The sequence below is a fragment of the Polypterus senegalus genome, chromosome 1 (genome assembly GCF_016835505.1).
Source record: "Polypterus senegalus isolate Bchr_013 chromosome 1, ASM1683550v1, whole genome shotgun sequence".
NCBI classification, from domain to species: Eukaryota; Metazoa; Chordata; class Cladistia; order Polypteriformes; family Polypteridae; genus Polypterus; species Polypterus senegalus.
Genome location: NC_053154.1, coordinates 216306239 through 216318352, shown reverse-complemented (window position 1 = coordinate 216318352; position 12114 = coordinate 216306239). Strand labels below are relative to the sequence as shown.

At 38.6% G+C, this 12114-nt stretch overlaps 1 protein-coding gene across 1 annotated transcript in view; it reads right to left on the bottom strand.

Annotated features, from left to right (window-relative positions):
* mcu (mitochondrial calcium uniporter) overlaps nt 1-12114 on the bottom strand; it is a 161654-nt gene that overhangs the window by 80908 nt on the left and 68632 nt on the right. The window contains exon 2 of the mRNA XM_039768915.1: nt 7165-7254. Coding sequence (XP_039624849.1) covers nt 7165-7254 — 90 coding nt within the window. The remainder of the gene's footprint in view (nt 1-7164; nt 7255-12114) is intronic.

Sequence of the window (12114 nt, the reverse complement as noted above, 5' to 3'; positions counted from 1 at the left end):
GAGACTTTGGGGGAATCGGTGCTGGAGGCACTGGGTTTGTGCATGGACTTATATAAGACTTGTAAATATTTACAAGTATATAATAAATATGTGTGTGCTGGGTGACAAACCGTTGTCCGTCTGTCTGTGTCCGGGCCACGTTCCACAACAACTTTGAACAGAACCCTAATTTTATTGATCGTTAATACACAACTTCTTAAAAGCCATAGTTTGCTGAAAGCGTTGACAACCCAACATAACCAGCCAGATAGTTTTTCTCCCCTTGACCTTTTTTATTTTTTTTTGACTCCTTCAAAGGCAATCAGTGCTACAACAGAATTCTGATTCAAACCTGCACCCACAGTTAAGGGTCAGGGGAGGGAACAAAATATGGTATACAGTTTTGTGCTTTATATGTAAGTGTGTGACACTCTTCCTCAATCCATAATTGGCTTCTCCTTTCAATATAGCAAGTAGCTGTTTCACATTGCAACCAACTTTGTAAGATCCAGAGAGGACCACTGTGTCCCAGGGTGCCTATCGTCCTTCACTGCCAAATGCATGGTCCAGAGAGGCAATTGTTAGAAAGCACAAGAAAAATTCTCACAGACACACCTTTCTCTTGGACCACGGCCATTATTGCATTCAAAAGAGTAAAATTCTGCAAGTCGGCTTTCTCCACAACCAAATCAATAAATAGCTGATCACAGAAGAGCAGAGAAAAGGGCTGATGAGATACACTTATCGTTTATTGCAGGCCATAAATCACAAAAGAAAAAACAAACAACAGCAAAACAGCAAAATGCAATCACAGATGGGTTCCATGTCTTTAAGGATAGTTTCTTGCACTTTGAAAGCCATGTGGAGATTAAATTTTTACAGCCATGGACACAAACACTTGTCCTAAAGGATGCACTTGCACACAGTCAGTGTGCTAACCAAATATCTGTTACATACAGCAAGAGTTTCTTCTATTCTGGAGCTGAGACATGCAGTGAAGAACACAAGATGCCAATAAAATCATTCACAGACACAGATGTTCAAACAAGATATAAACGGGAAAATGTAATTATTTCATACAGGCAAAGAAAATTTTGTGATTTGTTTAAATGTAACAAAAGAAAAGCTTGCTGTCAGGTTCCACATAATATTACATTTTGAGTGGTTTGGGTTGATACAAATTTTGAAAACAACAATTTTAAACAAACATGTATACTCTTATTTATACACACACACACACTCACTTTATATATAAATGAATATGGGTGTAATGATATACAGTACTTAACCCTTAACATGGTACATATCTTATAAGTCATTGAAGTATTTGTTCCAGTGTTCCAATGTTGAATAATTGGAATGACACATCTGGCTGTTTCACTATCCTCAACCCTGACTAGCCATAATTCACATCTGGCTAAACTGTTAACCTGGTCTGCGATCCATGAGCAAAAAGATGTCTCCTTTACGCAGTCAGTTAAAGTTAAGCTTTACAAGATATTTAAGAACTAAAGTATTTGAAACTTTTGCTTTCTCAAGATCATGTTTCACAACCTGACATGCTTCATAAACAGCTGACACATACCTCATCCATGTATGTAGTTCCAGAATTTTTAACCTACATTCAATTCCATATCTTAACCTGTGAAACACTATAATTTCAAACATTAGTCGCCAGCCAGAGGTAAATCTAGATAATGTACTAATGTATGTGTTATATACTCATAATTGAGTATTCTGAGTGTTACTATGGAGACTATTAAGTTACAGGAATAAAATTTCCACTGTTTTAACAAAAAGATAAAAATCAAGATGCTTCTATGGTAATGATTTCAACTTTAACTTTTATTATTAAAAAGGGGAAAAAATAGTATTTCAGAACTGAATCTTAGTACTTACTTTATTCCTAATCAATTAAATTGTACACATATAATTTTTTTTTTTTTGCTTTTGTATGTCTACCTAGATAAAAACTTCCTACTAGATGAATAAAAGTATTACAATGATTACATCAACAGATACTAAGGTGGGCACTGGGGTGCACTAGGACCTAGGCTGAGAAATCTTTAATCAGACAAAAAATGTAAATCAAGACTAAGAAGATGGGAAAACAAGACAAGCTCCAAACAAAATGGGAGACCATACAATATACATAAAGTACAAGACCAGCATGCTAACTGCTCAAAAAAATTAAAGGAACACTTTGAAAACACATCAGATCTCAATGGGAAAAAGAAATCCTCCTGGATATCTATACTGATATAGACTGGGTAATGTGTTAGGAACGAAAGGATGCCACATCGTTTGATGGAAATGAAAATGATCAACCTACAGAGCCCTGAATTCAAAGACGCCCCAAAAATCAGAGTGAAAAAATTATGTGGCAGGCTAGTCCATTTTGCCAAAATTTAATTGCAGCAACTCAAAATTGTACGCAGCACTTTGTATGGCCCCTGTGTTCTTGTACACATGCCTGACAACATCGGTGCATGCTTCTAATGAGATGACAGATGGTGTTGTGGGGGATCTCCTCCCAGATCTGGACCAGGGCATCACTGAGCTCCTGGACAGTCTGAGGTGCAACCTGGTGGCATTGGATGGACCAAAACATAATGTCCCAGAGGTGTTCTATTGGATTTAGGTCAGGAAAGTGTGGTGGCCAGTCAATGGTATCAATTCCTTCATCCTCCAGGAACTGCCTGCATACTCTCACCACATGAGGCCAGGAATTGTTGTGCACCAGGAGCCACTGTACCAGCATAGGGTCTGACAATGGGTCCAAGGATTTCATCCTGATACCTAATGGCAGCCAAGGTGCCTTTGTCAAGCCTGTAGCGGTCTGTGTGACCCTCCATGGATATGCCTTCCCAGACAATCATTAACCCACCACCAAACTGCTCATGCTGAATGATGTTACAGGCAGCATAATGTTCTCCATGGCTTCTCCAGACCCTTTCACTTCTGTCACGTGCTCAGGGTGAACCTGCTTTCATCTGTAAAAAGCACAGGGCACCAGTGGTGCATCTGCCAATTCTGGTATTCTATGGCGAATGCCAATCGAGCTGCATGCTGCTGGGCAGTGAGCTCAGGGCCCATTAGAGGACATGGGGCTCTTGGGTCACCCTCATGAAGTCTTTCTGGTTGTTTGGTCAGAGACATTCACACCAGTGGCCTGCTGGAGGTCATTTTGTAGGGCTCTGGCAGTGCTCATCCTGTTCCTCCTTGCCCAAAGGAGCAGATACTGGTCCTGCTGATGGGATATGGACCTTCTATGGCCCTCTCCAGCTCTCCTAGAGTAACTGCTTGTCTCCTAGAATCTCCTCCATGCCCTTGAGACTGTGCAGGGAGACACAGCAAACCTTCTGGCTAAGACACGTATTGATTTGCCATCCTGGAGACGTTGGGCTACCTGTGCAACCTCTGTAGGGTCCAGGTATCGCCTCATGCTACCAGTAGTGACACTGACTGTAGCCAAAAACTAGTGAAGAAACAGTCAGAAAAGATGAGGAGGGAAAAATGTCAGTGGCCTCCACCTGTTAAACCATTCCTGTTTTGGGGTCATCTCATTGTTGCCCCTCTAGTGCATCTGTTGTTAATTTCATTAACACCACAGCAGCTGAAACTGATTAACAACCCCTCTGCTACTTAACTGACCAGATTAATATCCCATAAGTTTCATTGACTTTATGCTATACTCTGATTAAAAGTGTTCCTTTAATTCTTTTGAGCAGTATATATATATATATATATATATATATATATATATATATATATATATATATATATATACACACAGTGGGTATAGAAAAGAATCAACCCCTTCAAAATATTCCCAATTTTTTTTTTTTTTGCTTTACAGCCTTAAATAAAAATACACATAAAAAATATTTCTTCCTAGCTTTACTTACTCAATGCAACCTATAACATCCAAGTGAAAGATATCACAGCTACAGTTCAGAAGAATTATAAAAAATCAAAACAAGACATTAATAAAGGATCACCCCCCAATGTCAATATTTTGTTGAACCACCCTTTGCTTTAATGACACCCTTGAGTCTGTTGGAATTCTGCTCTATTAGCTTTGCACTTCTAGATTAAGCAATATTTGCCCCCCAGTCTTATTTACAGGACTGTTCCAAGTTCAGTCAAACTGGATGGTGAGCGTTGGTTGACTGCTATTTTCAAATATTTCCACAGATTTTCAATGGGATTTAGGTCTGGGCTCTGACTGGGCCACACGAGGACATTCACCTTTTTCTCCTTCAGCCACTGTATGGTCAATTTTGCTGTGTGCCTCGGGTCGTTGTGTTGAAATGTGAACATTCTCCCCATCTTCAACTTTCTGGCAAAGGGTAACGGGTTTTCCTCAAGAATTTGACTGTATTTTGCCCCATCCATTTTTCCTTCTACCCTAATGAGAGCCCCAGGCCTTGAGGCAGAGAAACACCCCCACAACAGGATGCTGCCACCTCCATGCTTTACTGTACATATGGTGTGTTGTGGATGGTGAGCTGCATTGGATTTCTGCCAGGTGTACCATTTGGAATTGAGGCCAAATAGTTTGATTTTGGTTTCATCTGATCATAAGACCTTTTTCCACTTGGCATCAGAATCTTCAAGGTGCATTCTGGCAAAGCTCAAACGAGCCTCAATGTGGCATTTCTTGAAAAGTGGCTTTTTCCTTGTGACCCTCCCGAACAAGCCACAATTATGGAGCGCTTGTGAAATTGTTGTCACATGAACACAATGACCACTCTTTGCCATAAAATCCTGTAACTCCTTCAAAGTGGCCATTGGCCTCTTGGTAGCCTCTCTTACCAGTTTCCTCCTTGCTCTTCCATCAAGTTTGGAGGGATGGCCGGATTCAGGGAGGTTCTAGTAGTACCAAACACTTGCCACTTCTTTATTATGGACTTTACTGTGCTACTTGGGATTGATAAAGCCTTTGAGGTTTTTTTGTATCCATCTCTTGCCTTATGTCTGTCCAGAACTCTATCCCTTAGATCTTTTGAAAGTGGCTTGCCACCCATAGTCAGTTGTACTACCAAGCAAGGAAATACTTTTTATGCTTTACTAACCACACTGATTACAATTGATCACAGGCAGAAGCCAGTAACCATGGGCTGCAACGGAAATGGTGGTTACTTACACCTGATTGAGGTTACAAATATTGTTGTTTTTTTTTGGGGGTGATCCTTTATTAATCTCAGTATTTCTTGTTTTTTATTTTTTAAAATTCTTCTGAACTTTAAGCTGTGATATCTTTCACTTGGATGTTATAGATTGCATTAAGTAAGTAAAGCAGGAAAAACATTGGCTTGTGTGCTTTCATTTAAGACTATAAAGCAAAAAAATGGGAATATTTCAAAGGGGGTGATTCTTTTCTATACCCACTGTATATAAAATCCAACATCTGTCTGTCTGTCTGTCCCCTTTTCACGAGAGAACTACTTGACGGATTTAGATCATGTTTTTTTTCAATAATTTGATTAAACATTCCAGTTGATTTTGCAAAATATTATAGTTCAGTAGTAGCACCGATTTATTGGAGGGAATCTGAGAAGCAGGCTGCAAGCCGATGGGAGGGGAAGGCGGGACCTCAGGAGTAGGGAGCCAGGCAGGGCCCTTCTCACTCACACGCAAGCCTCCATTCGTGTCGCTCTACCTCTCGCCACATGTGGGAGCATACCTTGTCTCCGATTAGCTAGCAATACTTGTTTGTACAGCAGACATTATTATCTAGAGACTGTTAAAAAGTAACTTTTTGACGTTTTTGAGAGATCATAGCTACGTGTGTTTTAGAGGATACCTGCTCACGTTGGAGTGTACCTAACTTCCACTTGGCAGAGATACCTTGCCAACTTTTTATATTTTTGGCAAAGAGATCACAGCTACATTCTTGCCCCTGATATCAAAACCAAAAATACTGTATATATCAAGAGGCCCTTGGATACAAAAGCTATCAATATAAATTCTTCTCAATACAAATGATTAAATTTTTTTTATTGCTTTTTAAAGTTTGTCCTGTTCTTCTAGTATATAGGGCAGAGCCATGGGGGACAGTTAGTAGTATATAAACAACAACAGCTGTAATTCACACTCTGAACTCTATATGATGAGCATCCAAATGTCAGTCAGTCATTCTCCAACCCACTATATCCTAACACAGGGTCACAGGGGTCTGCTCGAGCCCATCTCAGCCAGCACAGGGAGCACTGCAGGAACAAACCCCAGGCAGGGTGCCAGTCCACCACAGGGAAAACACACACACACCAAACACACACTAGAGAAAATTTAGGATCGGCAATACACCTAACCTGCATGTCTTTGGACTGTGGGAGGAAACTGGAGCACCCGGGGAAAACCTATGCAGACATGGGTAGAACATGCAAACTCCACGCAGGGCTGACCCGGGAAGCGAACCCAGGTCTCTTAACTGCGAGGCAGCAGCGCCCAGCATCCATATGTTTCAAGGTAATTTCAAATTAACAATAGTTTATCAATTTAAAAAAAAAAGGTGTCCCTTGGTTTCAAGTCGTTTTATGAATGACGACTGTTGTATTCATTTACAAAGATACCAATAAAGTGTCACACGTACAGTAGCACTCTGTTCTAACCACATTAACCTCTTTTACACAGTGGTACAAGTCAGTCAAATGAAATAGTAAAAAAAAAAAAAAATCAATGATAGTTGTTTATCAGGTGGCAGCAGAGCATGAATTCTCCATGTGGCTTAGTTGTCAATAAAGAGCTATGCAGGGATTTTTTTTATTTATGAACACTGTATTACACACAGTCACAAAGGGGCTGACAGAAAATAGAACAGAATTATGAAGCCATCCCAAGTTAACCAATAGTGAGTGTGCAGTTTTATTTTTATAGGTCTCACGTTGGTCCATCTGCAACACATACAATAAATGAAACCATGCAGACAGAGTAGGACAGATCGTACTTTTTGACTCAATCTGACTTTTGCTTATCCCTGTGCTTTTTATAGTTAATATGGCCAGCCACTTTAAAAATGCTTCTCTGCAGCATAATGGAGTAAGTAGATAGAGACATGAATTATATAATGTCATATTAATTCAAGGCTGGAATTCTAATGCCCCAAGAACATCTTAAGCCATGAAGGAGGAGGCCTTGAATAACTATAGAAGGAGGCCTTGAATAACTATTGCATCTTACCCGAAAGTGAGATGCGGAGCGGGAGATTAGAGTCGATCTGCTATGAAGTCGCCTGACAGAATGATGAACAAAGGCATCAGCAGAACTGTCCTGAATGATGAGAGAAAGAAAAAAAAAAGATGTTAAAGCTAAATACGAACATAGAACGACCTACACAATACAAAAGCATTAATAGAAACACAGTCATGGTTCCTGTCTAGTGGGGAGAAACAAAACAGGATTTCTTTCCTTAGGTAAGGAGTAAACAGTTATGTCTACCTGGAAATACAGATATCCTAAAGCACTGGAAGAATCATACATACATACATACATACATAATACATACTAAATGGGTTTGTCCAACTGACAGCTGGTGGATGAAAAGGAGAAACCCGCGAAGAGAAAATACCCATCAGTCCAAGGTCTGGAGGGATCATTATTTATTTTCTAATACATGGCAATGAATACACCAAGAGGACACAGAATATACTGGATGCAGCCAGCCACAAATCCAAATATGAATTACAAAAGGCCCTTAGAAGCAGCTCCTTTTTACTCCATGAGCTAACAGTAGTTCTATTCCATGCCATTTTGGCATGGCATTGCGAACAGAAATAGAGCTTCACATACTTTCAAAGCAGTTCTGTAATAATTTACTATTTCCCCATCCCCAAACTAGACACAAATTATCTTGTGATTTTAGGTTGTGGCCTTGATTTACATAATCATAGAGAGTTTTGGACAACTGCATCACACCTGTGGCCATCAGATGTGTAGTTGAGACATTCCCAGGAACTCAGCCATAGTGCTCTGAAACTAGCTACAACAAATTCAAACAGGCTTAATTATGCCACAAATCACAGTAGCAGGCCTTAGTGCATATGTGAGCTTTTCCTACAAGAAATATAACAAGACATGGCCTGAAGAAACAACAGAAAATGGGAGATCTGGAAATTACAAACAGAAGACAGGCTCATGAAACTCTGGAGCCACCACACGTCTTTTTGACATTTCATCTTTGTGGTATCTTAAAAAAAGTGAAGACCACAAAAAGATTGATCCATTTCGATTGGCTCTTAAAATGTGACGACCTCACAGTAATTTTGCAGTGCAATAGATAATCTGAAACTGTTCTCAGGTGTGAGGCAGGAGACAAGCTGTCAGTTCCTTTGATTCTCAGTCACGTAATCAGACTTCCTCAAGGCAATGAGATCCAGTAACTGAAGTCGTCAAGTGTGACGTGCTTTTCGAAGTGAAGTCGTGTAGTGTTGACACCTACCTTATTTTGTGACACTTTTTGCACTTCATATACATTCCTTTATTTATCTCTCAAAATGTACATGTTCCAGCATGTCAAGAAAAAAAGGCAGTAAGTTTCATGAGAAGAACATTGCTTATCCAAAAGAAAAAACTTGACAGTGATGGAAATGATGCCTAATCCTATTACAAATTCACAATAAGAATAGTGAAGGTTAAAGATTCTAATTACTGCCAAGAGGAAACAATTACTTTGTTAATCACTGACAGAGAAGACAAATAGAAATGAACTGTTCTCCTTTGGGAATAAAAATCAAACTTGAAGGTAAAGGTAGATAAAGCTAAATGTATCACTTGACATTATAACTTGTTACTCGATTGAGAATGAGGCAAAATGAAATATGTAAATGATATATAAATGGGACCTATATCAAGAGTGACAAACAATTGTCCCTGTGTTAATTCTTTTAAATGGTAATGAGCTAAAGACAGCACTCAAGCAAAAAAGCAGTTTTGCTACACAACTTAAATGAAGATGAGATTCATTACTGTACATTGGCAGAAAGAACCATGTAAATCTGCACACAGCATGGAAGGACATTTACAAAACTTGACAGTGGAATTCTAATGCCGTATTAGCCTACTACAATACACAGCACTTTTAGAAATACAACCCCCTTTAACCCTCACTATTGCAACAAGTCCTTAATCCACTGTCAAACAAAGTGAGGTTCATTATTATGAAGTACTGTCCCACACCAGCTGTAACAGTCCAACTCTCTGTTCTGCCAATTTTATAGTAAAAGAAAAGACTTTAAACTGGAGAATAATAGACTGTCCAAAAGCTGAGGAAGAGCCTCTAATAAGATGCCTTCCAACAAATGCTAATGAAGTTTATCAAAGAGAAAGGAAACATAAACACATGCAGCTAGCTCAGAGTCAAAGACTAGACTGCAGAAATCGTCCAATTTACATTTTAGGCTACAGATCAGTTATCTTGCCCATACTGTAAAGCAATGTAAGCACATAATGAAAGCTACAAACAGTCTAAAAGTTTTGCCACATACTGCAACAATACTGGCCTTGTAATTCCACAAGAATACAAAAACTGGCACTGCATCTTCATGATCTTCATTCATTGAACCCCAAATAACAATTTAAATTATAAACTAAAGCAGTACAATTTCCTGATAAAATATATATTGTACAGACACAGCACAAGGTCTATATACTGTAGAATGATGGAAAACTAGTTTCCTTTACAGTGCACTCTTATGGAACATATATTTTAAAACACATCAAACCAGATTAGAAAAAAATATATACAAATACTTGACTTTACTGCTTATAGAATAAAAACCTGGGAGATGCACATGACCACTGCCTGTTGGTAAAGGTCTTTTAGTACAGATAATTAGAACCAGACTGAGAGCTTTAAATTCTATTGCCATATGCAGATCTCTTTGTCCTGATCTTCCATCCATCCATCATCCAACCTGTTATATCCTAACTACAGGGTCCTGATCTTCTGATGTATTAGTTTGCAGATTGTTTACTACACTCTAATGTAAAACACTTGCAACATATTTTTACCTAGTACGGCAATCTTATTTGCTTTGTAAAGTTTTCTGTGATTATGAATAACTAAGTAAAGCTCTTTACGTTAAAAAAAAGAGTAAATGCTGACCACAAACTAAAATAACATTAGTTTAATTCATTCACTGTTTTTAAATTCTATCTACTTGGATTGCCTACACTGCCTACATTCCTAAAAGCAATTTTGTATTGCGATGTACATTTAATGGTTAATATATCTTTATTTTTATTTTACCAAGTGATAAATTGAACATTTGTAAACATAAACAAGTACACACAGTGTTAATTTAGTAGTTAATATATTTTTTAATGCAACTCATGATTCCAAGAAAGGGCTTTTTTCCACTTTGTATTTAAGACCCAGTCTGACTCATTTGTTTCCATAAACATCAGGATAACTGACAGTGTTACAAGCCTTTTGGATCTATGAGAAAATGTGAGGGGGGAATCCATGTCTTTATTTAATTCAAGACCAAGCCTTTTAATCTGTATCCAGTTATTGTCTCAGTTAGGATTTTTTGGTCACAATCATGAGTTGACCATAATAATGCTCCTCACATAACTGCAAGACGAAAATGAAAGTAAAGGAACACGCATCACGGTGTGGCGTAAAAGAAGAGAGATGTGAAATTAATACACATTACAGTATATATATATACACACACACATATATACATATACATATATATATATACATATATATATGTACATATATATATATACATATATACATATATATATACATATATATATATATATATATACATATATACACATATATACATATATATATACATATACACTCACCTAAAGGATTATTAGGAACACCATACTAATACGGTGTTTGACCCCCTTTTGCCTTCAGAACTGCCTTAATTCTACGTGGCATTGATTCAACAAGGTGCTGAAAGCATTCTTTAGAAATGTTGGCCCATATTGATAGGATAGCATCTTGCAGTTGATGGAGATTTGTGGGATGCACATCCAGGGCACGCTCCGCTCCACCACATCCCAAAGATGCTCTATTGGGTTGAGATCTGGTGACTGTGGGGCCATTTTAGTACAGTGAACTCATTGTCATGTTCAAGAAACCAATTTGAAATGATTCGAGCTTTGTGACATGGTGCATTATCCTGCTGGAAGTAGCCATCAGAGGATGGGTACATGGTGGTCATGAAGGGATGGACATGGTCAGAAACAATGCTCAGGTAGCCCGTGGCATTTAAACGATGCCCAATTGGCACTAAGGGGCCTAAAGTGTGCCAAGAAAACATCCCCACACCATTACACCACCACCACCAGCCTGCACAGTGGTAACAAGGCATGATGGATCCATGTTCTCATTCTGTTTACGCCAAATTCTGACTCTACCATTTGAATGTCTCAACAGAAATCGAGACTCATCAGACCAGGCAACATTTTTCCAGTCTTCAACTGTCCAATTTTGGTGAGCTCGTGCAAATTGTAGCCTCTTTTTCCTATTTGTAGTGGAGATGAGTGGTACCCGGTGGGGTCTTCTGCTGTTGTAGCCCATCCGCCTCAAGGTTGTGCGTGTTGTGGCTTCACAAATACTTTGCTGCATACCTCGGTTGTAACGAGTGGTTATTTCAGTCAAAGTTGCTCTTCTATCAGCTTGAATCAGTCGCCCATTCTCCTCTGACCTCTAGCATCAACAAGGCATTTTACCCACAGGACTGCCGCATACTGGATGTTTTTCCCTTTTCACACCATTCTTTGTAAACCCTAGAAATGGTTGTGCGTGAAAATCCCAGTAACTGAGCAGATTGTGAAATACTCAGACCGCCCGTCTGGCACCAACAACCATGCCACGCTCAAAATTGCTTAAATCACCTTTCTTTCCCATTCTGACATTCAGTTTGGAGTTCAGGAGATTGTCTTGACCAGGACCACACCCTAAATGCATTGAAGCAACTGCCATGTGATTGGTTGATTAGATAATTGCATTAATGAGAAATTGAACAGGTGTTCCTAATAATCCTTTAGGTGAGTGTATATATATATATATATATATATATATACACATATATATATATATATATATATATATACACATATATATATATACACATATATATATATACATATATATATATATAT